The 27,744-nt window shown below is 39.8% G+C and overlaps 1 protein-coding gene across 1 annotated transcript in view; it reads right to left on the bottom strand.

Moving 5' to 3' along the window:
* Positions 1–27,744, bottom strand: part of clstn2 (calsyntenin 2) — a 381,240-nt gene that overhangs the window by 28,307 nt on the left and 325,189 nt on the right. The window contains exons 9-11 of the mRNA XM_036597461.1: positions 13,460–13,622; positions 1,608–1,774; positions 58–206 (exon numbers count right to left, since the gene is read on the bottom strand). Coding sequence (XP_036453354.1) covers positions 58–206; positions 1,608–1,774; positions 13,460–13,622 — 479 coding nt within the window. The remainder of the gene's footprint in view (positions 1–57; positions 207–1,607; positions 1,775–13,459; positions 13,623–27,744) is intronic.

Genomic DNA, 27,744 nt, shown 5'->3' with positions numbered 1-27,744 from the left:
TCTTTCAGTGAGACGTGGTGACGTTTCTGTGGTGTAACAGTGTGAAGGTGCACTCACTGAACAGTAGTGGTTACACGGAGTCTGCGCAGGCCTGGCGTAGGGAACTGTCGTGAGTTAATGTAGGAAACCTTTGCCATCGCTGTGTTGATGCTCTCCAAGTCATCTCCTTCCATCACCAGCACAGATTGAGCTGGGTTGAAGTGAAACTGAGAAAAAGAGAGAGAGAGAGAGAGAGAGAGAGAGAAACAGACATTATATAAGATCTCATTCATTTCCACAAGTTAGTTCCATCAACAGTCATGTTTATTCTGATAACAGCATGTGCTTTTTCACCACACCTATATCATTCCTCTGACCACTGGTTGCTAAGTAACAATACTCACTTTCCACTAATTTGCCGGAACTAGAAAGCCATCAAGGCTATCTAGGCCTTCAGAGAAGGCCTAATGATTTCTGGGAATTTAAAAGCACGTAATGTTTAGTTCATTTTGATTCATAATGCTTGTTGACTTTATACTCTGCAAACACTGCAGTAATATTCTTATTTCATTGATACATTTTGGCCAGAAAAAAATATGGTGACAATTCTGAAACATGCAATGGAATATTGTCCAATCAGCTTTTTTTCTCTATGGTATCAATGCAGATACAGCCAAGCTAACTGTCCTATTGGTTAGGCCTTCAGGAGCTCTGCAAGTCTTAGATATGTCACTGACTGTGAATGGAGCAGTAGTCTATGCAGGGTTAAGTCAATTATGACCGTCAAGACCACCAAAAACTAGATCACCAGAGAATAAGAGCTCTATCAGGAGAAATGACCTCAATTCCTCTGCCTTGCATCAGCTTGCATGGTTATCGGATCACATTTGGATTTCAACTGACCACATGAAAAGCCAGGTGTAAACACCCCCAGGACGCTCTGTGATTGAATTACAATGGGATCACTTATACCACTTTCAGGCATGTTCACAAAAGGGGCGCAATTTAGGGAAAAGTGTAAATGGAATGCAACCAAAGTACACTGTATGGCCAAAAGTACATGGACATTCCACAAGGAGTGGTGTAAAGCAAGCCGCCACTGGACTCTGACATTTTAGACTATTATATGCTGGCAACAGCTTGGGGAAGACTATTTTCTGGAGAAACTCCAGTGGTCTGCACAGAGCCCTGACCTCAACCCCACTGAACACCTTTGGCCTTCTCATCCAATATCAGTGCCCGACCTCACAAATGCTCTTTTGACAGACTGGGCACAAATTTGAGGGGGAGCAGCTCCAGATTAATATCAATAGTATTGCTCATATAGGTGTGATGGCCAGGTGTCTACATAGTTTTGGCCATATAGTGTACATCCAGATATGAAAACTGAGCAAGCTTTTCAAAATCTGGTGGCTGAGGTTTCCTTCTTTAGTTTTGGGCTGGACAAAGTATAGTCAAAGACAACCAGACAAAACTGCAGACGAAATTCAAGCTTCAAGATGGCTTCTACTACTATTTTTAGCTGTGCACCATACCAGTGTTTACTGACAACAATGCATTATATAGTGTTAGAAACCATATAAACAGGTCTATTGAGGCAAGTGTTTGATGTGATTGTGTATAGGCACCTTGATGCCTTTGCCCAGGCTCTCCAGAGAGTTGATGTCCAGGCCCTCCTTGCAGGCCTGCAGGCACGAGATGACTTTCTGCGTCTCGATCTTTCCAGGACGGATGGTCAGCCCTGAGAGGCTTCCCCGGAAGTACTGTGTGAAGCGCGGAGTGGTCACCTCTCCTCCTGAATCACACACATAAACACATATACACACATACATATACTCAATCTCAGTGTGTGAAATACCCCACAGTAATTGTGGGGGCTGTTTGTTGGCTGAACATAGTGTCGGCTGGCTGCCAACTCACTTCTAGCATAATTAACACCAGCTTAGATAGCAGCAAAACAATAAATATGCTTGACTTGGAGTACATTTATTGTTTTGCTTATAATTTTTTAGATGGAAATCCTTTGAACCTTGATTTCTGTTTATCATTTTGAATTGGATTTTATGGCTGCTTATTTGTGCCAATTAGAGGAGAAAAGTGTTCTTTTTCTTCTTCTTCTTTTGCTTCTGGCAGCAACATGTAAGATTTTGGCATAACTTGAATAAATAACTTATTTTCTCAAAATATGGACTCAAGTTTTTTGAAATAGTAACTAAGCTTACTTAAAATTCTAATACAATGTCCCAAATCAATGACTTATTTTCTCTAAATATAGGTCTAGTATCTCAAAACAATCCTTTTGTTGAAATATTGACTCAGTAAGTCAAAATAAAGACTTAATATCTCAAAATAATGACTTTTTTCCTCAAAATATTCACTTAATATCTCAGTCATGATTCATTTTCTTAAAACTATAAATATATATAAATAATGACGTATTTTCTTATTATATTAAAATAATAACATTTTTCTTAAAGTATTAGCCTAACATCTCAAAATAATTATTTTTCTCTCAAAATATTTACATAATCTCTCAAAATACAGGCTTACCTTTTGAAATATTGACTGCTCACCTCAAAATAATTACTTATTATTCTAAGGTAATGACTTATTATCTCAAAACAATGACTTTTTTTAATTGAACTCAAAGCAATGGTATATTTTCTCTAAATATTCACTTCCCAAAATAATTACTTATTTTCTCAAGACTTTAGGATTCTATGTCCTGCATGTGTTCTGACATGTTTTGCATATGTTCCATCTTCTGTTGTGATCGTTGTTCGGTCACTTGTTTTGTCACACCTGGAGTACTGCCCTACTGGTTTGGTCAAGTGCTGCTACGAAATATTATAAAAATTGTACAGAACAGCACAGCCAGATTAGCTCTTCACTGTGCTTCCCATGCTAATGTGTGTGAAATGCATAAACGATTATCATGGCTAACTGTGGAGGCTGAGTGTGTGGACCCCAGGAAAGACTAGCAACCACTATGCGGAAGCTAAAGGGGATCCAAATAAAGAATAAAGAATGTCCAAATAGTGAGGAATTTCAAGAAAGCACTCATAGGAGAGAAAAATAAAAGATCTGTTTATATTTTATAGCTGATTTATCTGCAACTGAACTGAAGATAGGAATCTCAATATCAAATCAACCATTTCTCATCCAAGATTAAGACACTTTTTAGTTTTGATGCTGAAAGTAACTCCTAAAATTATTTCTGGGCATCAAAGTATCTCCTTTCTAATTAACGTCATTTCTGTTAATGAATTTTAGGAGAAACATCTGTGACAAATCTGATACATTAAGGAAACATGGTGAGACGTCTCCAGAGCATTAAAGGGAAATCTTTAAGCGATAAATGTTTCCTCTATGTAAGAAATTATTTTGGAATAATTCGTCATTATTTTCAGACAGTAAGTCATTATTTCAGGACAGTGACTATTTTGAGAGAATAAACCATTATTTTGACATTGTAAGTAATTATTATGAGATACTAAGTCATTAGATTCACTTACAAAGTCAATTTGAGAATTATGTATTTATTATGAAATACTAAGCTATTCGTTTGACATATTACGTCATTACTGTGACACTGCAAGTCATTATTTTGACTTGCAGTGTCACAGGCCTGATGGACACCAATGAAACCAGTCATGGACATTATCTGGGTCTGGGAAACTGGCCATATAATGCTTTACATGATCTTTAAGGACATTTATAGCCACCTTCCAGTGAGTCCAAATGGCTGATTAGGGAGGACTCAGACTCCCACAATCCCCATATTTCACACTTATTATAAGCACCACACGTCGAACAAAAACTCATGGAACAAGACTGCTCTAATGGCAGCAATCTCCACCTGACATTTAGGACATTAAGTATTGGCTGGACGTGTGGATAAAAGGCCTGTCTCCATTTTAACAATGTGTTTGTTTTTCCGCGCCAGTCTTCGCCTGATGAGCTGGCAGCTCCAGAGGGGCTAATAGCTCCCATCGCAGCCAACACTGCCACTCGCGCAAGCCCCTCATGCAGCCTCTCACGCCTGGCGCGCTTAATTGCCTATGATTTTTAAATTATTTCCCTGACAGATGTTATCAATTAAATGTTATGACACAGACAAAACAGCAGAGGAGCGCTCCTGTCCTCGTTCATGACTGTCCTCCGAAAGGAAGGACGTTACCCAGACAGCTGCTGCAGCACCATCTTTTTCTTGTCGGATATTGCGCAGAAAAATAAGGTGAAAAGTTGTTATAGCAGTTACTGGATAAGTCTAAGACTTATAATAACCCTAATTAAGGGGTTAGAATGCAGATATACAGCAGTGGCGTAAGTATAAATAACTTTTTGGGTAGACTGGCGAAAAAGCGTGTTGACGTCTAGAGATTATTACTGACAATAGTGTAATATTGACATTACTATTGACAATAGTGACAATAGTGACGATAGTAGACAGAAGTGACTAGTACAGTCTTCATTGTACCATTGTATTTCAATGCTTCTGCCTTATAGTAATGAACCAAAGCCAGACGATTCACCTCAATGAGAATGCAGGATTCACATAAACCCAAGCAACGTTTGCCCAATGAAGACAACATAGCCGAGTAAAAAATGGACAGCTGAGATGTCGAGGAAAAACAACACAGCAAACTTAAAACCTAAACCTAAGCATCCTAAGCTAAAACATTCTGCCGCTGTGGGTGTGAATAAATCTTAATGAACCTTTTATGTCTGACCTTTGATGACCTTATGCATGGAAGTAGACATTTGCTTTGATATTCTGACCTAGCCATTTGTAATAAAAGCAAAAGGTAAAGCAACATTTTAACAGAAGCCCTTGGGTTTGGAAATGAGTAGGCAATGACAAACTGCAGTCTATCATGCACTGTCTCACTTTGACATGTCCCCCCAGGCACATCTTTTGACAAGCTATTAAAACACATTACATATTGATGGGCTACTGAAAAATGTTTGATAGCAGCAGTTGCTAATTAGGGACTGGAGGGCTGAGAAAATAAGTTCGAGCCAGCTTAGAAACCCATAGCAATATTTAGTGAAATAAACTCTTGTTAAAATTAGTTATTCTATTGAATGATTTCATTTGGGGTAAGATGTAGAGGTTTAGAGACCTCTCTGGTGGAAATGTGTAATTGCACACAAACTGCAACAGGACACTTTGCAACAACAGTTGTGCTTCAGACCCCTTCCCCAAGTGGATGAATCTGATGATTGTGAATGCGTTAAAAGAGTATTTAAAGAGAAGTCAGTGAATGACGTGTCTTCCATGGATATAAGTGAATTATCTACTAATTACTTACAGATAAATGTCATATTTTCATACATATGATAATGTCGGTTTTGCATTTGAGACCTAAACACAGAGCCAGACTGAGTCCGATGCATGCAACTGGCAAAATCCCTGTAGTTTTGGCAAGTTTAACGTACAGTAGATACTAGACACTCAGGAGAGAAGAGCATCTGAGGTTGATGATATTTATAGCATGACCAGCTTTACGTTGCTGTAAGTTATGTCATGCTATGAGCAATTCAGTAACATTTCAGCCTAGATCTGTTACAGAATCAGAACATTTGTAATTTTTATTTGCAAAATGTCCAAAAAACAACATTTTATGACAATATCAGCCAATAATACTGGGTATCAGATCAGTATCACACTGGCCCTTGTCCATCAAAGTTGTGTACAGTCAAGTCTGGCCGTTAAATGAATTCATGCAAAATTCATCAACAGTTTTGTTAATCAATTTCATCTTTGGCACATGTGTACGATCAAACTCACGTCTGGTAGAAGTGCAAATATGAGCGTTATACTTTATCAACCTGAAGAAAAGCTCGATTTGTGGTTAACCAACCAAAACTATTATCAATATTCTCCATAATATCAATAATAAGAATTAAGAAATAGTAGTAGTACTAAGAATATGTTCACAATGCAACACAGTACAAAAACAGATGTACTTATTTTACAGGCACATTGCTGCAACTATTCCATATTCCGTTTAAAGACATTACATTGGGCATTTGTTTTATACTACTGACTCCGCCCAAAAAATAAATAAAACCCAGCTAGTGCACAAACATCTCATTCACTGCATTAATAAAGAGGTTAAATATGTTATTTTAGGAAACACTACAAAATCATATCATGCTGCATAAGATGTTTTGTTTATTTCACATTTAGTTTAGTTTCAACACTATAAAGTCTGGTCAGTAGGGGGTGCAGTGCTTAACCTGAAACCCCACCTAAAAGCACAGCTTATAAGCTGCTGAATGCTGTCATTTTATTGGCTCCCTACTGAAACATCTGCATAAACAAGGGTGTGCTTCATGTCAATGATACATAAATAAGATGCTGGTAGGCTGGCGCTTGATTTCATGCACCGAAGCTTATTGCGCTCAAATCTCTGCTCGTTTCCACGTCGTATGAGAGCAGAGTGGTTTGTACTCCATCAAAGGTGGCTCTTTCTTTGCACAATGTTGATGAATAAAAGCCAGTAATGCCACACTCCACATACATCAGGAAATACTGCAGGTTTTAGCAGCGGTAGGCTTAGTGGGGAGTTTGAGCTAATCCTATTTGATGTGTCACGGAGACAATGGACAGCGGGCTCCATTTCTGTCTTCAACAGCGATAAGCATCTCAATTTGCCCAGCCTGAAAGAACATGGTCCACAACTTCCATTATGAGGTGGCTTGTCATTACGTTGTTGATTGTGTCGGGCGAAAAATGGAGTGAGTCGGAGAGGCAATCTCTCCCGCTAATAGCCTAAAAAGTTATCAGTTGCGGCTTAGTGGAGCTTAGACCAGATTCATTGGGATGTAATAGCGAGCGAACTTCTCCTCTATTCAAGGCCTTTTAATCCCCACTCCGGGGGCTTCCCTCACAATCGCTGCTTCAACACCAGAAGGAATAAAGCGAGAAGAAAATCAGCAATCACCGCAGATGAGAAGAGATCTAAATGTCGGCCAACAGAAGGAAACTAGGACTTCGAGGTTTTGTGGCGGCAGCTGTTTCGGTGTTTCCGTGGCTGGCTGCAGTTTAGGAAATTATTTACCACTTAAAAGTGAAGCAAAGGGCTTTTTCTCTTCGTTTAAACACGGTCATTGGCTCAGTTTCGGAACTGGAATAGACAGGGCTGAATTTCCTTTTTGATGTTTTCTAGCCAGGGATTCTTTGATTAAAGAGGGCAGGATGAAAAGAAATGGTGCTGCCAGGGGCCAAAAGAACTGCTTCTCTCTTGGTATTCCAGCTATTAGTTCTATTAACCCCCACTTTCATGTCAATAATGTAAATTTCTCTATTTCTTTAACTGTCGCTCTCTCTTAGGTTTGTACCTATTTAATCACTTTTCTGAAAGTGGGGCAAGGAAGTTGCAAAAGGGACTGATTTGACAAGCGCTTGTTAAAGCAATGCCTATTTTTACATACATCAGGATGATTTCTATATTCTAAAGTGAAAAGTTGTCAGTAATTAGTTTAAAAGCACCAAATAGGTTTGTCAATTCAATTTATTAGCTCTAAAGCAATAAACATGACACTGTCTACCACCTATAGGAATCAAATACTGCCAATTGTACACTAACAAGATGTTAAATCAGCTTCAAGGCCTTTTTAAAATTTTTTATTGTGTTATTACAAGTAATAATGCAGTTATTAGTGATTTAACATATCAGACCTCAAATTATGTACCAATATGAGTTAAAATGAATGTGTAATGCACTGTGAATTAACCATTTAGAAGTGTATAATACTTTTATTGAACAAATACACAGACCTAATTCCCAATAAATATTCCTCAGTGATACCCTACTAGCATTTTAGCCCTTGTGCTAATCTAAGCTTCAGCTCAGCCAGCTTCTGAAAAATGGCTTAGTGTATGGAAAAACTGGTCCTAGGTCTGTGAAAAACTGTTAGCAATAATAATATTTGTTATTTATACAGAGCTGTTCAAAAGCTCAAGGTCGTTTACAAAGCAACAGAGCCTAGCAATGAAGTACAGTCATAATAACAGCAAGAGAAATAAAAGGAAAGGAGAGCAAGGGGAATTAAACAAGGAACCGACAGAAGTAAAAACAAAAACAAACTAAACTACATCAAACAACGACATAGAGTTAAAGACGGAGAGGAAAATATTCTGCAGAAAAACAGATTTTGGTAATAACTCATCCAACGCGCTTATGCGTTTAGGTAATCTTATTATAGGTAAGCTCTAGGCAGAGACGGGGACTCGAGTGAGTGACTCAGACTCAAATAACACTCGACTTGCGCGTTGACGCAACTTTACTCAGACTCCTGATGAAATTAAGACCACGATCCTTAATGCGGTGAATGAACAAAATCTTTTGTTTTCAACCTTATTCGTGAGAATTTTCATGTCAGATTTGTTACGATCGTGTGAAGTCATTGTTTCAACTCTGTTCTGCCACAGCTTGCAGTGACATCAGGTTTAATGTGGCTTCATTTCTACTTAGAAAATCAGAAAACGTTTAGTTTGTCCTCTGGCGGCAAAACGTTTGCATACAGTGATGCAAACAATGTGGCTACAACAGCAATGCTCAAATCTAAGGCATTAAACGACTAAAGTGAGAATTTTACATGTGGCATATTTCTTAGTGCATTTTAAAAGCTAATGTCTGCATTTTCTAGTTTGAGGTATAATAAAAGACTTTTGGCCAAAGCAAGTGCTAATAAATATTCATTTTATTGAGAATTTGTCCAGCAGATGGTGAGTTTTTTGTCTTTTTGGGTATGTTGTATATATTTTGAAAATGAAAGGCAGCAAACACTAGATCTTATTTGCCCACTTTCCACTCTGTTCCAGTATACTTCCTACCAAATTCCATGCCTCTGTGACTATTTATGCCACTGTAGTGCCTTTGAATTCACAAAATTATTTCCACACTAGTTCCTCAAAAGGGGGGTTTCGGTCCCCCAAAGCAATCGGTTCATTTTCAACTTGTGATGGCCCAAGATATAAGCTAAAAGAAAATACTTGTGAAAAAAGGGTAGCAGATGTAGGGATCACTTATCACTTTCTGATCATATTTCCAGCCTTGAAGCCCCTGTCTCTTCTCTCATATTAGGGGTGCAACGATTACTTGACATAGTTGACTAAAATCAATGACCAAGTTAGTTGGCTACTAATTTAATAGTCGATTAGTTGGTGACGTCATCCCTAGGGATGTTTTGACATTACTGCTCACTGTAGAGCTAACAAAAGCCCAATGACACCCTCAAGAGCAAAAAGTGTGGGAACATTTCACGCTTAACTCATTTGTAAAGCCGACCTTAGCTGGCATGGGAACACATCCACCATGCTGAAGCATCTGCAGAGGAAACATGTTGGCTCACTGAATGAAGGTTCATCTGGATCAGACAGTTGTGCAAGCTAGTTTATTCACAACACTGTTTACTTTCCAAATACTGTTTACAGTTTAAAACACTGCGTTGTTGTCTTAAGGTTGAGGCCACCGGTGCATTCAGATTCAGCAAATATAGGAAAACGTCTGCAAACAGTTTTCTGTTTGCCTTGAGTTCTCTGCGAACGTTTGGCAAACAGTTTCAGGAGGTAGTTCTCTGGACGAAGGGTTCCGGTTGAAATGGAATCTTTACACAAAATCACTCAAATTTAACTGTTTATAGAGAACAAGTTTGCCACAAACTTTCGACACTGTTTGCCAAATTTGAACACACCTCATGTTTTTGGCTGCAGATTATCATTATCCGAATAATCAATTATTCGTTTCAATAATCGTTCGATTATTCGACTATCAAAAAATAGTTGTTTGTTGCAGCCCTACATCATATTTGAAAAGACTGGCCACGATATGCCATCTCTCCATCATATTTGAAAGGCCTGCCTACAACATGCTATCTCTGGTGCCTGATGGTGACCAGACTTATCCAAACTCTAAAAGGTTTATGGCCCTAAGAGATAAGGAGGTCACGGAGGACTTCCAGACTTCCTCTGTTTTATCCAAGCCTTCAAGAGGAGTGACAGACCAAAAGCCATAAAATGGAAAAGATACCACTTAAGGACAAAGTGTGTGATTTTTCTGGTGACTTGCTGGGTGTCAGCAACCCAATGGATGCACAGCTTTTAATGGAAAAAACTATGAACCTCTCATTTTCAGAAAAAGACAAATTTTTATTAGCAACACTGAAGTGAAAATTTCACAAGATGTTTATAACATCATATGAAATATCATGTGATTGTGATGGTCATGGTATGGTCATAGGGATGTGTAATTCATTCTTTTCCCTCAAATGTGTATGTGGTGAAACATGCTGGTGACATTGGAACACACCAGTTGCATAGACCAATCAGGCATAACATTATGACCACCCTTGTTTCTACGCTCATTGTCCATTTTATCAGCTCCACTTACTATATAGGTGCACTTTGTAGTTCTACAGTTACAGACTGTAGTCCATCTGTTTCTCTGCATGCTTTGTTGTTGCCCCCTTTTACCCTGTTCTTCAGTGGTCAGGACCCCCATGCACCCTCACAGAGCAGGTACTATTTGGGTGGTGGATCATTCTCAGCACTGCAGTAGCACTGATGATGTGATGGTGGTGTGTAGGTGTGTGTTGTGCTGGTACGAGTGGAGTTTTTAAACACTGTGTCCATACACTGTCCACTCTATTAGACACACTTACCTTGTCAGTCCACCTTGTAGATGTAAAGTCAGAGACAATAGCTCATCTGCTGCTGCACGGTTTGTGTTGGTCATCCTCTAGTCCTTCATCAGTGGTCACAGGACGCTGCCCACAGGATGCTGTTGGCTGGATATTTTTGGTTGGTGGACTATTCCCAGTCCAGCAGTGACACTGAGATGTTTAAACACTCCAGCAGCACTGCTGTGTCTTATCCACTCAGACCAGCACAACACACACTAACACACCACCACCACGTCAGTGTTACTGCAGTGCTGAGAATGATCCACCACCCAAATAGTAGGCTGGTAAAAGGGTAAAAGGGGGCTAACAAAGTATGCAGAGAAACAGATGGACTACAGTCTGTAACTGTAGAACTACAAAGTGCTCCTATATAGTAAGTGGAGCTGATAAAATGGACAATGAGCGTAGAAACAAGGAGGTGCTCATAATGTAATGCCTGATTGGTATATATGGACAATAATTTTTTTACATCCAGTATTGCAAGCAAAGCCTGACGGGTCATGGGGAAGGACTGGAGGAGGACCCCATGTGGAAGGAGAGCAAGTCGGCATTAAGGAACGAAAGTCATGAGACACTGTTAAGCCCCCTAGAATCCAATTTGGTGTGAAGTCCAGATAAATAAGTTTATCATTATTGCCATTTTACATTAGGTGTTAAATACTCCTACATTTGGTTTTGACTTAAGCGACTTCATAGTACTGCTTAGTTGACTTTACCTAAGTCTCTTAGATTTCTCATTATACCTTGTAGAGTTGACATTTTACTTTGTACTCAGTCATCTTTTTCTATACACACATATTCAATTCCTCCTTTTTATCATTTGCTTTATTATAAAACATTGTAAATGTTTTACTCACATATGCATGTGTCAAAAGTTCTTACAACTAAGAAAGAACATAAGAAAGAATGAGTTAATCAAATTTCCTTCTGATATCACGAAAAATTATTTCTTTTTTTGTTGTTAATAATGGTTTCTGAAGGGTTAACTTTCAAATATACCTTATTCTGAGACTATTTTGTCCTGTTGGATTGGTGCCCCACCGTTGCATATTTCTACAGGTCATCTGTGATGAGCTGCTTCCACAGATACCAAGAGCACAGAATGGATGAATAGAGAAGCAGCAGATGAGACAGATGAGTCATAGAATCAACAGAAATCAGTTGTGGTGAATCAGCGCATCAGAAAAAAGAATTCCAGGGCTTTGGTCACAATAACTATTAGACCTGGGTGGTCATGCTCTTCTGAATAAAAAACAAATATTAAAATTGTTATTTGTATGATTTTGCAGATGATGCATGCATAATTTTACTTTTTTTTTTTTGGCTTTAAATACAAGTATTTTAAGTAAAAGTACTTTTGTGTATGTGCTAATCACACTTTATTTATTTTTTACCAGAATACCTACACTTTTACTTGAGTAAGGAACTTGTGTACTTCTGCAGAACCTCCCTACAGACTACAGACTAACCAGCTGTGAACTTATAAACAGCAGTTGTGTTGCCTCTTTTCCTTAAACACCACATATACTGCATGTAGTGCTTCAGTTCTGTCTGTCAGACTGAAGGTTTTTCTATAGGTTCTATTTAAAGCCGTGTTGAACCTGAGGTGTGTAGTAGAGTTTCCTTTAATAGAACTCAAAGCCTGCAATTAATAACAAGACCAAAATTCTCTGCTAAGCACTTGACTTATATTCGGACCCCAGTGACTCGTGACTGGACTCAGGATCGCATGAATCATGCCGTGACCACTTCTGGCTCTAGGTCTACAGAAATGATAAGATCATGTATTAAATTGTCTATTTTTCAAATTCTTGGTGCAGATGTAGGAAAACAAAAGACATTCAATGAATCCCTTACATGGCCATAGACCACCGGCGGCCTTCTCTAACCTAAGAGTATCTCAGCCAGTTTGCATTGAAGTCCCTGAAGTTACTGAATAATAAGCATTAGTATGTAATGAGCCTGTGATTCTAGGGGGTTAACAGGATAAAGGCACTGATTAATGCAAGTATAAGGCCAAAATGCATTGTCTTTATTGGATTTCTTGAAATTTGTCAGTTTTAATCTAATACACAATATGATAGTGTAGTATGCTGTTTATAAGTCCATTGCAATAATTAGGTAAATGCAGAACTGAACAATGATTGTATTATTATTATTAGTGTGCAGGTAAATGGCCTTATTTTTTAAGAGAAATACAGTTGTATGCAAATGTTTGAACATGCCCAGTCATGTTTTCTTGAAGTAAACACATCAGCTACAGGAAACAAACTTAAATGTTGTATTTTTATGCAAAGTTTAGGGCACAATTTCTATTGATTTACTGAGATAAGCATATTGGGGGGAAAAAGCAAAGCAAACAATGTGCTATAACTTTTGCACAGGTCTCATTTTATGTCTTCCAATGTGTTACATTTAGCAAATAACCATTAACTGTGCATTAAAATGTGCCGAAATGTGCTGTAGAGCGATGATCGCCAACCCTGCTACCTGGAGATTTAGCTTCCTATAGAATTCAGCTCCAGCCCTAATTAAGCCCACCTAATCCATTTAATTATCGCCTTCAGAAGTCCTTGATTAGCTGAATGATGTGGGGTAGATTTGGGTTGGAGGTGAAACCTGCAGGAAGGCAGATCCCCAGGAGGAGCCTTGGTGACCACCGCTGTAGAGGACGAGCCTTTCCCCCCACCCCACTTATAAAATCAACAAAACCTGTCATTTGGCCAGGGGCGCCAAATGTTCTGCATACGACTGTATTTTCTGTATTTTTTAACTTTCCCCTCACCTTGCCAACAAGCGCCAACTGTCAGCTGCACGTCAATCTGAGAGGGGTGAATGGGCCAGTCGTCCGTCACGAGGTAGGGTTCATAGGTCACTCCATCAACAAAGAGCGTCACGGCAGGAAACTCCACATTGATCACGTAGTAATGCCACTCTTTATCGCAAATCTGTGAAACAAAACAAAAAAGGAGTAATTGTATTTACACAGTGTAGTGATCATACACTGTTTCAACCTGTGCAGCTTATCAGCTGAGCTAAAATGACTGGAACGAAGCGTATCACGACTTGGGTCCCCAGTGTCCAGCTTTTCATGATCATCTCCAGGTCCTCTGGAAGGAGTGTTGCTGTCAAACATCATCAAGAATTAGCGATTCACTATAACTTACCATCAATAAAGAAGAGATTCGAATCAATTTGTGCTAATTAGCCCCGCTATTAATCATTTGTCATCCGTTGGATAACTAATTAAGTGCAATTCTAATGAGATGCTCATTAAGGGGACAAAGATGTACGAGTCCAAGAAACGTCAAGTGATTTGTAAAAATCATGATAACACTGGATCTCTGCCTCTTGCTGTGATTTTCCCTCCCCACAAGTGGTTTACACACTCGCAGCTAAAGGCTGACTGATTGTCATATCCCATCCGCCTTGCTTACTGTTGCTAACTCACACAATTGATTGCAGTGTAGCAGTTTCCATTTCGCAATGTCTAACTGCTTTGCCAATAAATGATTAGCCAGCATGCCAAGCGCACTACAGGCCAAAAACACGGAAGCAAGCAGGGATGCTTTTTTTCAAAATCATTTTACAGTCAAGTCGGTTTGCCAACGACTTGCCACTCGTCAGACGTGCCAATTCACCACAGCACGTTAAACCGAGATTAGCCAAAGAAGTAGAGAACAGGCTTTTAAAAAAATTAAAATTAAAATGAAACAAGTAAACAAGTAATGACTACATAGTGATTCAGCTCACTGAGCACATCAACTATGCCAATACAAGTCATATCCAAAACACTACTGCTTTTCAGGTTGCTTATCATATCAAGGTGTAAATGTTTACGAAAACCATCCCCTTTATTGACAACAGTTTTCAAAGTATTCCTGGTTATATCCATCATACAAAACATGCTAGTTTTTAATGCAGTGCTGTCAGAGGGGTCAAAGGTCACAGGCATTCAGTTGTGGGTTTTCGGCCTTTTTCTTTACGCACAGAGATTTCTTCGGATTCCCTGAATCTTTTGGTGACATTATCCCCGTAGAGGATGAAATACCTAAAATCCATGTTGAGGAATGTCATTTTTAACCTGTTTGCTTTTTGCTGATACATTTTTGGGAAAGTAGTGAGACTCAACCCATCCTTGCTCATGGGCCTTTCCCAGAAGCTTCTTTTTTTTTATATCCAAGCATGATTGCATCACCTGTTTGAGCTGTATTTAAACATTTCACAATGTCTCTAATCTTAAACTGTCCCTGTCCCAATTTTTTTGGATATGTTTCAGGCATCGATTTCACAATGAAAGTATAATTACAAAAAATAATGGGCCTTATGGGCCGGACACTTTCATTATAAACACCTTGTTTCTACGCTCATTGTCCATTTTTATCAGCTCCACTTACTAAATAGATGCACTTTGTAGTTCTACAGTTACAGACTGTAGTCCATCTGTTTCTCTGCATACTTTGTTAGCCCGTTCGTCAATGGTCAGGCCCCCCACAGGACCACCACAGAGCAGGTGGTGCACTGCGCTCCCATGAGTTTTGACCCTGTGTCCATACACTGTCCACTCTATTAGACATTCCCACATTGTTGGTCCACCTTGTAGATGTAAAGTCAGAGACAGTAGCTCATACGCGCTGCACAGTTTGTGTTGGTCATCCTCTAGTTCTTCAGCAGTGGTCACTGGACGCTGCCGACAGGACATTACTGGCTGGATATTTGTGGTTGGTGGACTATTCTCAGTCCAGCAGTGACACTGAGATGTTTAAAAACTCTGGCAGCACTGCTGTGTCTGATCCACTCAGACCAGCACAACACGCACTAACACACCACCACCACGTCAGGGTTACTGCAGTGCTAAGAATGATCCACCACCCAAATAGTGCCTGCTCTGTGAGGGTCCTATGGGGGTCCTGACCACTGAAGAACAGGGTAACAAAGTATGCAGAGAAACAGATGGACTACAGTCTGTAATTGTAGAACTACAAAGTGCACCTATATAGTAAGTGGAGCTGATAAAATGGACAATGAGTGTAGAAACAAGGATGTAACTTAATGATGTGGCTGGTTGGTGTATATTTACACGTCATGCACCAAAACAAAAGTCACACCTGCTTGAGACAATTAATATTTTGTACATAAGGCCAAGGAGTGATATTAAGATGCAGGCTAACACCTTGGTATAAACACTCACATTCTCTCTCGAACACCCAGACACAAACATACGGATAAAAAAAAAGGCACTTGCCCAAGTGGTGCTGAAGAGAATCAGGTTCTTCTCAAGAGTCTTAATAGGCAGACACCTCTCTGACGGGGCCTGGATCTCAAGGGAAAGCAGCTCTGAGCTTCTCTTCCCATCTCTCGCTGCTCTCTCTCTCTCTCCGGGGACACGTGGAGTGCCATGGAGTGCTCTCTCTTTCTTTTCTCTCTGTTTATCTCCACCTCTCGGTCTCCCTGGACTCTTCAAAACACCTTTCTTTGCTGTTGAAATCTTTCTATATCTTTCTGGCTCTTTTTCAGTCTTTTACCGTCTTTTCTCGCTCTTACGCATGTGAGGAAAACCAAGCACAGGAGAAGAAAAACGTTGATACCAGAAACACCTGTTCAAAATTGCTTCAGAGGAGCTAATGTATTAAGAATTTGACACGGATGTCTGGTGGCATTAAAATATCTGAAGCATAAAATTAGAAGAATTAGCACTGCGTAATTGAACAAGCTATGTGATGCAATGCGAAGAGTGGGGAAAAAAACTGTGGTTTTGAATGAAGTGTCAAAATGAATAGCCTGCAGATTGCGTACCACTCATAGCGAACCCCTGAATAACGTTTAGTGTGCAAAGTAATTGTAATTATGTCTGCGGCAGCCAGCAGCAAAATATACAGATCATGACCATAATAAAACGTTTGCTGGCTACAGGGATGAAAATGAAATGCGAATTAGCGTCAGGTGCTTCGCTGGTGATGTTATGCAAAGCCAAACCCACGTTTTCTTCAGCATGTGTTCAGGTCGTCTTTCAAGCTGCACGACAGCTGTGAGTTTTTTACCTAACATCACTCTCCTGAACTCCCATTACACGGCTGGCGAGGCAAAAAATCATGTCTACATGCTTCACTATTAATGGAAAACATGCAAGACATTAATGGAATACACTGACCGGACACTTCATTAAGTATACTTCCATGTATCTACACTCACTGTCCATTTTATCAGCTCCACTGACCATATAGGAGCACTTTGTAGTTCTACAGTTACAGACTGTAGTCCATCTGTTTCTCTGCATACTTTGTTAGCCCCCTTTTACCCTGTTCTTCAGTGGTCAGGACCCCCACAGGACCACCACAGAGCAGGCATTATTTGGGTGGTGGGTCATTCTCAGCACTGCAGTGACACTGATGTGGTGGTGGTGTGTTAGAGTATGTTGTGTTGGTCAAGTTGATAAGACATTACAGCTGGAGTTTTTACACACTTCAGTGTCTCTGCTGGACTGAGAATAGTCCACCAACCCAAAAATATCCAGCCAGTAGTGTCCTGTGGCCACAGATGAAGGACTGGAGAAAGACCAACACAAACTGTGCAGCAACAGATGAGCTACTGTCTCTGACTTCGCATCTACAAGGTGGACCAACAAGGTAAGTGTGTCTAATAGAGTGGACAGTGAGTGGACACAGTGTTGAAAAACTCCAGCAGCACTACCACCACCATGTCAATGTCACTGCAATGCTCGTAGACTTTACACACTCACATCTCAGCGATATGAGACTTGACCCGACTCGCACCCCAGAGAACTGAGACTCAACTCAGACTCGCGCCTCAGAGACTCAAGTCTTGACTCGGACCCTAGAAACCCAAGTCTTGACTTGGACTCGCACTTCAGAGACTGAAAACTTGACTCAGACTCACCCCCAGCAAATTCATTCTCAATTCGGATTTGGACCCCAGAAACTCAAGTCATGACTTGGACTCGCTTTTCAGAGACTCAAGTCTTGAATAGGACTTGCACTTTAGTTGCTCATGTCTTGACTCGGACTCACAGTTCAGAGATTGAAGATTTGACTCAGACTTGCATCCCAGAGAACTGAGACTCAACTTGGACTCTCACCTCAGAGACTTGAGACTTGACTTGCACTCACACTCTAGAAACCCAAGTCTGACTTGGACGCAGGCTTTAGAGCCTTGAGTCTTTACCAGAACTTGCACTTTAGATACTCAAGTCTTGACTCAGACTCACACTTCAGAGACTGAGGGCTTGACTCGGACTCACACTTCAGAGACGGAGCACTTGACTGGGACTCGTTCTTTAGAGAATCAAGGTTTGCATCTGACAAAATCAAGGACTCCCGCCCCAAAGCCTCAAGCCTTGACTTGACCTTGCACTCCATAGACCCACCTCACACCCACATCCCAAAGACGTAAGACTCACCTGAAGTGACTTATGAACATCTTTGCTGACAGTACAATTGTTTTGCCATTGCTTACACCTCTCACTTTAGCCTTTAGCATTTTCTTGTACAAGAAATTTGATTCTAAATGTGCTAAGAAGTTCCAGAGCAGTTCGAAAAGGAACTCAGGACATTTTACTCCAAAAGTCTTACGTTAACCTCCTCTCCACTCACACACGGATACACTTCTGGCAGAAAAATACTGGAATGAATAAATGATTACTCTTGAAATCTGTTAGAGGATGGCATTTAATCAAAAAGGCTATGGTATTTGAAAATGAAGCATTCTAGGAAATACAGTCGAAGGTTTGATTATGGTCTTGATTAAGACGGAGACTGGGCTAATTTTAGGTGCGGCTTTATCCATTTTATCATCCTCCACTTGGGTAGCCCCGCAGGGGTAATCATAATGTCTAGGATCGGCGAGAGAGCGGCGAGAATAAGACAGAGAGAAAAAGAAAATCGTTTTCTCTTTTCTCTCAGAGTTTGAGGCACCTCTCATACAGGATTAAGATAAAAAAAAAAGAACAAACAGGAGACAGATAAGGTTCAGCCACTGGAATGAGAAAGTTCAGTAAGCTAAGGGAGATGAAGTCTAAAACAGAGACTGGAATTCTGATAGGAAAGCGGCATGTTGATCTTCTTCATGCTAGTAAGTGACGGCTGGCATAGCTGCCAGTGCACCTGTACTTTCTAATCTGAAAAGCTGGCCCTGATTCTCAGGCCTGATTCCAATTTAGGAAATGAAGCTCCTTTTCACTTCTCCTTCGCTTTCACTTGGGAAATCTGTGAACTGCAGTAGTGAATAGTCATATTATCCAAACCATTTCAATTAAATTTATTTATATAGTCCTTGTTATGATAGATAATGTCCCAAAACCTGGTCCAGGCCTCTAGTGAAGAAGCTGAGGGTGGCTGGAGAAACTCTCTAAGAGCATGAGGGAGAAAGACCAAGAGGAACCTCAAAAGGAGAACTCATCCTCCTATGGGCAACATCAGGTTGTGGGATTAAAGGTGAAAAAAATCAAATCTACATAGTTTCCCACTTAACCCAAAAGTAGACAGAACTAGTACTGCAACGATCTGTTGACAAAACGTGTTGAAGGACATATAATGTTTACATGCATTTAAGCTACACTATTTAAGATGCACATCTATTTCTCCATAATAGCACAACAATGACTCACAAATGAAACAACGTTTCAACGCTGCTTTTAGTGATGGTGGGAAAGTTTGTATAAATGATATGTCTACATTAGTTCTTAAAATTCTTATTTTAAACTACATTAAAAACCAGCATGCATGAGACATATCACTGCATGGGCTCAGGAATATTTTGACAAACATTCGACAATTGACACTATTCACTGCTGCATCCAGAAATGCAAGTTAAGACTACTATGCACAGTGGATATCATACATCAACAACATCCAGAAACGCCGCCAGCTTCTCTGGGCTCTACCTCATCTGAAATGGACTGATGCACAGTGGAAACATGTATTGTGGTCTGACGAGTCAACCTTTCAGATGGACATTGTGTTCTCCAGGCCAAAGAAGTTAAGGACCATCCAGATTGTTACTGTCATTAAGTTCAAAAGCCAGAGTCTGCCATGGTATTGGAGTGTATTAGTAGGTAACTTGCACATTTGTGAAAGCATCAATGATGCTGAGAGATATATACATATTTTGGAGCAACACATGCTGCCTTTTAGACACCATCTTTTTCAGGGGCCGTTCATGCTTATTTCAACGTGATAGTGCTAAGAAACATTCTGCATGGCTGCATAATCAGAGAGTGGGGGTGCTAGACTGGCCTGCCTGTCACTTTGAAAAAGTCTGGTGCCCCATAAGATTGTGCAGCTGAAGACTTGTATACCTGAAAATGGGAAAAAAATCTGCTTTTGAAACTGGATCAGTTGGTATCTTTCAGTCTCCAGATATTTATTATAAATGTTGTTAAAAGTAAGGGTCATGTAACACAGTGGAAAACATGCTCTTGTTCCACATTTTTTGGAACGTTTTGAAGGTGTCATATTTGCAGTGAGCATGTATTTACTCTTTTTAATGTAATACAGGTCAAACAGGTCTGCTTTCTGTTTTTGTTTTGGCATTTCATACTGTCCCAACCTTTTCTGGAACATGTTGCAGGCATCAATTGTAGAATGAGTGAATATTTAATAAGAAAAAGGGGTTGTAAAATAAAACATGAACTACTTATACTTTGCACTGTTTTTGTTTAAGCTGATTTACCAATGCCTGTTTTTCTTTGCGTTTCACATACTGTCCCAACATTTTTGGAATTGTTGGTTTGTGCTTTGACTAAAGCTGAAAATGACAACGATGTATTACTGCATCCCGATCCTTCACTGGAAGAAGTAGAGGAGGGAGCAGGGGGTGAACTGGGATCAGCCCTCAGTCCTGGTTTGGCTATTGATAGAATCAAGAGACTCATGAAATACCACCTGTGCTCACATTCTCTCACTGTTGCAGGTGGCCCCTTCCCAGCTATGCACTCAACTGAAAAACCAATGAGGAATTAGACACACAACAGAGAATCTTAACAACAGTCACTTTGCAGGCCAAAAAAAGGAAGCCCAAAATGACTTCAGTAAGATTGCGGAGTTATTGGTGGGGAAAGAAAAAAAAACAGTCCCTGACAGAAACGAGGCGGATAAAATGATCGTCCGTGGTCCGATCTGATAGACAGAGTTGGCGACGGCTCTGGGAGCGCTGGCTGGAGCTGGCCACTGGAGCATGAGATTGGCTGAGCATTTGTAAGTGGCAGCTGATATATGGGTGAGTAATGGGCCAGAATCGGGTCTTTCTAGGAGGGACAATCATAAGCGATCAACTCCAGAGACGCAGAGAATGGAGGGAGGAACATCTGAAGGCGCTCAGAGTATTTCAGAGCTTGAAATATTTGACTGAACACAACAGGATCGGACTATTCATGTCATGGTTTGGTTGGGTTCTGACATTGTTCCTCAAAAATCTGTCAGGGCTTGAGTCGGGCTCTAACTTCACATTCTTATTTCCACCTTTAACATATATTCCTGCATTTTTTTTTTCTCCATACTTTAATTTTTCTTCCTACTTGTGTATCACTATCACAGAATTTTTAATCTGGATTCATTTGTTTTCGGTCAGGCAGTAATTAGTCATCATTAATCTGATGATGGCTGCCATTGTCGATACGCAACAGACGCTGTTCTTAGAAATGTATTTTTATCACAAAGCTAATTCCAAAAAAGTTGAAGGCAAATGCAAATAAATGCAAATAAAACAGAAAGCAGTTATTTGTAAATCCACTTTGAAGTGTATTAAAACAAACAGTACAGACAAGATAATCAACTTGTTGCAAATACACACCGAACACTTTCCAAAAAAGTTGGGGACAGGGCAATTTAAGTCTATGAGTGCTTGTTAAATGTTCAGAAAACAGCTTAAAAGAGGTTATGTTATATACTTGGGTATAAAAGGAGCATCCAAGAAAAATCCTTTATGAGCAAAGATGGGTTGAGGCTTGCCACTTTGGCAAAAAACGCATCAGCAGATATCCAACTGTTTGAGAACAATGTTCCTCAGGAAGCGTTTGCAAAGACTTTAGCTATTCCACCCTCTACGGTGCATGATGTTATCAAAAGATTCAGGAAATCTGAAAAAATCTGTGTATAAAAAGCAAGGCCAAAAACCACAACTGAATGTCCATGACCTTCAATTGCTCATTGCAATAAAAACCAGCGTGCTACTCTGACAAGCCATCGCATGGACTCAGGAATACTTTAACAAACCATTGTTAGTAAACACTGTTGACTGCTGCATCCACAAATGCAAGTTAAGACTACACTATGCACAGCGGAAGTCACTTCTCAACAACATCTAGAAACGCTGCCGACTTCTCTGGGTGCTAGCATATCTGAAATGGACTGATACACAGACGAAATGTGTATTGTGGTCTGATGAGTCAACCTTTCAGATTAATAATGGAAATAATGGACAAAAGAATTTAAGGATCATCCAGATTGTTACCAGCGTAAAGTTTAAAAGCCAGAGTCTGTCATTGTATTGGAGTGGATTAGTGGAAAGCTTGCACATTTGTGAAAGCATCAATGACACTGAAAGATATATATATATATTTACACATGCTGCCCTTTACACCATTTTTTTTCAGGGGCCGTTTATTCTTATTTCAACATGATGATGCAAAGACACATTCTGCATGGCAGTGTAATCAGAGTGTGTGGGTGCTAGACTGGCCTGCCTGTCACTTTGAAAAAGTCTGGTGCATTATTAAGTGTAAAATGTAACAAGGAATGCCCCATAGAGTTGCACAGCTGAAGACTTGTAAAACTGAAAATGCAAAAAAAAATTTTCAGTTCCTAAATGTTTATTAAGTATTGTTAAAAGTAAGGATAATGTAACACAGTGGTAAACATGCTCCTGTCTCAAAGGTTTTGGAACTTGAAGGAATCACATTTGTAATGAGTGTATATTTATAAAAAAATCTCAATTTAATACATGTCAAACAGGTCTGCTTTGTGTTTTTATTAACATTCCATTCTGTCCCAATTTTTTGGATTTGAGGTTTTCGCTGAGCCATTTAAGGTGGAATAGAAAATTAGAATAAGAAGCTGGCAGGTATAAAGTCAACTTTAGCTTTGCGGTACTACAGAAACCGTAGAAATCATTCACACAGTTTCTTTTGTTTGCCAAGTTTCTCCAGTAAGACAGGAGTTTAAGTGCTGAGTGTGGGCTTATCAATGCTATTGATACTATTGACACTTTGCTTGTTTCTAGCTTATGGAGGCAAACTTGAATTCTCATGCTTCACTTGTCTTCCGAAATAAAATAAGCCAATCATAAGCACAGTAACAGACATTTGACAACATCGCTGTACATCAAAAATTTACATCTGAGGCCGTTCTGGCATGATTATGCAAGGAAAGCAATCCATTCACATGAAAAATAACTACCTGTAGAGAATCCCGTCCCTGCCAGACACCTCTCCATGTTTCTTCTACTTTGGTTCTCAAGTCTTTCTGAGTCATACAGCTCATGTCCAAGTCAGAGTCATTGGTGTTTAAGTCGCAAGTCTTTCTTTTGTTGAGTCAAGTCTCAAGTCCAGGTTTGGGCAGAATTTTGTCGGGCCATATTTGGGTTCTGGCCTAAACGTCATGCCGATTAAAGCTTGACATTCCCTCTCTTTTCCTACGCTCCTCTTTTGGCCCTGTGGAGCTACAAAATGATTTAGCACGGGGCATTAAGCACCGGTTCATTTCGAACAAAAGACCGCTGAGCAAATGATAGGAGTTGGGAAACAATTCAGCAGGGGTTATTAAATTTTAAGGCTGGCCTCGGCAGGAAAGGTAATACACAGCAAATAGTCTACTCGGAAAAAGAAGAGGAGTAGTGGGGATATTGAAGTCATGAGGTTGTTTCTTTGATTCACTCTAGAATTGAACATGGGGTTTCTAAAAGAGCCTTACGCTCTTTAAAAAATGGCTTCCTAAGGGATGGTAGGCAGCTAAGGTATTGATAAAACCTTTCAGCTTCCTGAACATTATTTTCAAGACAGAGCCAAGGTTTCTTCACAAGCACTGTGCCAGTAATTTAATGATGATAAATCTTCAAAGTTCTGGAAGATGTGTGAACAAGCAGTGAAAAGAAAATGTGAGATGAATGTTACCATAAAAAGCACTGCATAAAAGAGTGTAAGGCACAATGGTGTAGCTGTTAGACGCTGAGAAACATTAATGACTGCTGCTATCGTTAAAGGAAGTCCATCAACTGCGGCAGGGCCAGTGTCTCGACTTTTTTGGGGAGGGTAACTGGTTATGGTTTGGAGGGAGCATGATGTCCCAGAGACATCGCTGTAGTGAGGTTAGAGCTTGAAATATTTAACTGAACCTGACGGCAGCCGACTGCACGGTCATGTTTGATCAGGTTTGGATGTCTTTTCTAAAACGTGGCGACTCAGCTTTAAAATTTCAATTCAGGTTCACAAGCTCTGGTTCTCATTTCTCTCACTTTAGTATCACTCTTTACTTTAGTCTTGCTCCCTACTTCCATTAGGTTAAAGCAATTTGGTAATACTTTATAATAATAAGCCCCTATAAATGGGAACTTATCTAATTGGTGAAGAAAAATAATTAAAGCACTGTTTTTCACTATGCTTTCCATAAATGTATTAGATTTAAGGGTAATAAGTCACATGAAATACAGTGGGGTCCAAAATCTGACCACTGGCCAAAATGCTTTTACATGTCAGAATTTCTTAGTATTTAGTACAGCATGTTCCCCTTTTGCTTTACTCCACCAATTTGTGAGAAAGACTCTGACCAGCAAAAAGTCATCTAAACATGGGCTTCAATGTAAGGAATTAGACTAAAAATAAACCTGACCTTTTGTACAAAGGCCTCAACATGGTCAGTTTCACAAATTTGCTTCAGTTTGAAACAGTGACCTACAAGTAGTACAGAATTTCTTCACTTTAATTGTCATGACTTTATTTGATATTTTAAGATTCTAAAACTTTCAATGAGGGAAAGAGAGGAAAAACTCTCCAAGCCAAGGCGCTCCTTAAATTAAAATGTCTTTATTGTATTGACAAGTCTTAGCTGCACTGTTCGAAACTCGTGCTTTCTTTAGGGCATAATGGGCATCATGGGCATCATTATGCCCTGAAAAAGGCATGAGTCACTACGCACAGGCATTTTTTTAACAATGCCCTATTTTTAACCATGGTTCTCTCTGTTAATTTAAGAAGTGCCTTGGTTTGGAGAGTGTTTTTTCTCTTTTTCTTCCCCTTAACACCAAAGAGCACCCAATTCAAACAACATTTAAAGCAAAGATTTTCTTCAATATAGAAAACATCTATAACTAAGGCATGAGGGTGCAATAACTCAGCTACAAAGAAGCTGGCTTCAAACTGAGGTGGCCTAAGCCCCTCTGGGCACCCCCCACTGATATGCACCTGGTCTCTCAGAAGTATGCACCTTTGAGACACTACCAGTAACTTACTCCATGTTTTAAACTTCACAGAAAACTGTACTTGAAATTTTTTTGTAAATTGAACAGAAAATGTAATCAGCCACGTTTCCCATACATATATATATACACACATACACACATATATATATATATATATATATATATATATATATATATACATACATACATACATACATATTATACATACACACATTATTTACATATATATATATATATATATATATGTATATATATATATACACACACACACACACACACACACACATACATATGTATATATACACCAACATATATACACATACACACATATATATATATATATATATATATATATTGCCTCCACCTGTTACGCTGTAGGTTCAGTCTCCCGCCTGAGCAAGCACACTACACTATACCAGTAAGAGTCCTTGGGCAAGACTCCTAACACTACCTTCGTCTACCTGTGTAAAACATCATATTGTAAGTCACTCTGGATAAGAACATCTGCCAAATGCCATAAATATAAATGTAAATGTATGAATACGTATGAAGAGCATGTTGCATTTTTCCATATATGTACATTTAATACGTGCACATATAAAATTGTATGACAAACTGCCTAGTGTGGCCTTGAATCTAATCAGACAGCAAGAAACATTTAATACACCGCCAGCATCCTACATCAGCATGCTTTTCATGCAAGAAAACATTTTCAGTGTGCAGTAAATAATCACCTGAATAAAACACATCCACATAAAGTCTAAGCATGTAAATATTTACTTTCTTACGATGTTTTTGACTAAGCTATAGCAGCGCTTGGAATGCTGTACTCTAGTGCAATCTGTTTTTTTTTTTCTCTTACAGTTGAAACATGATAAAAAGCTGAAAATGTAGGTCAGCAGGGCAGCCTGATGTGGAAAACGGAAGCATATGAAATGTAGGCCTCATGAATGAATGTGAGCGCGCTTCCAATTTAACGCAAACAGCAGAGGCTGGGCTTGCAAAGATACCTACAAGAACAAGGCTTGACAGCCGTTTGACATGACTGTTTGCATGGGCCTCAGCCCAGCGGTGTCCAGTGCTGAAAAGCTGCACCGTGCCAGCGGCGATGGCGATGGGCCCACAGTGCACTTGAAGGTGACTATAAATTACGGGGCTGACAAAGTGAGTAATTAGGACAGGAATTAGATGGTGTCCTCAGGGGACAGGAGTCAGTGCAAGAGTGACCTCTACTGAAGCCTCCCCATTTGGAAGAGCTTAGAGTGGCTAAATGAATCTATCTGTAACGGCTGTTGCACGAGAGAGAGAGAGAGAGAGAGAGAGAGAGAGAGAGAGAGAGAGAGTGTAAAGTGGTTTTCCTGTAACAGATAAGCGAGAATGTGTTAATGAGGGACCACAAGCACAGACGGGACACATGTAGAGAAAAATTAATATACACATACAGTGAGTTGCCAATTTGTAAGCTACCACTGGCCTTTATATCAGGTACATCTACCATGTAGGTGCACTTGCTTGTATACTTTTACTGACTGGTGACCATTTGTTCTCCCTCATCTATCAATGGAAGGGGAAGGGGACCATCATAGTACCACTGCTAGAACATCAGCAAATCAAACAAAGAAGCTGCTGGTGTTCTCAGAACAATGAACTGACCACTTCAGAGTCCAGATCTGTACAGAAATAAGCACATCTGATGTTCAACCAACTGCTAAGACTGAACTTCAGTGGTGTGGTATATGCAGATGTATTATTGACTTGTTACATGAAATAAACTTAATGTTACTTCCATTATGCAAAACTTAACCTTAGTCATTCAAATCCTAAACCTCAACCCAAAACACAATCCTAATCCTCACCCTGGCACTAACCATAACCCTAATCTTAATCTCAGCTCAAAACCTAATCCTACCCCTCACCGTGGCATTTATCCTAACCCTAATCTTAAACTCAACCAAAAACCTAATCCTAATCCTCACCTTTGCCCTAATCCCAAATCTAATCCTAGATTTAACCCAAAACCTAATCCCAACCCTCAACCTGGCCCTAATCCCAACCCTAATCTTAAACACAAACCAAAACCTAATCCTAACCATCACCTTGGCCCTTATCCTAACTCTAATCTTAAACTCAACCCAAAAAATAATCCTAGCCCTCGCCATGGCCATAATCCTAACCCTTATCTTAAACTCAACCCACAACCTAATCCTAGCCCTCATCCTGGCCCTAATCCCAACCCTAATCTTAAATTTAACCCAAAACCTAATCCTTACCCTCACCCTGGCCCTAATCCCAACCCTAATCTTAAACTCAACCCACAACCTAATCCTAGCCCTCATCCTGGGTCTAATCTTAAACTCAACCCAAAACCCAATCCTAGCCCTCACCCTGGCCCTAATCCCAACCCTAATCCTAAATTTAACCCAAAACCTAATCCTAACCCTCACCCTGGCCCTAATCCCAACCTAATCTTAAACTCAAAGGAATGAAGTGCACATGGTGGACACAAATACTGAAATATTTGATATGACATTTAGTCATTGAGGCTTCTATTAAATAAACACCTTGAAACGAAGGGCTGTTTTGATTGGAAGTTAAATGAATGGTGGTCTCTCCACAGTACTGTCCACTTTGTAGGTCAACGAT

Source organism: Colossoma macropomum, unplaced genomic scaffold (assembly GCF_904425465.1).
Source record: "Colossoma macropomum unplaced genomic scaffold, Colossoma_macropomum, whole genome shotgun sequence".
Taxonomy (NCBI): domain Eukaryota; kingdom Metazoa; phylum Chordata; class Actinopteri; order Characiformes; family Serrasalmidae; genus Colossoma; species Colossoma macropomum.
The sequence above is the reverse complement of the archived record's forward strand: the minus strand, read 5'-3'. Positions and strand labels throughout refer to the sequence as shown.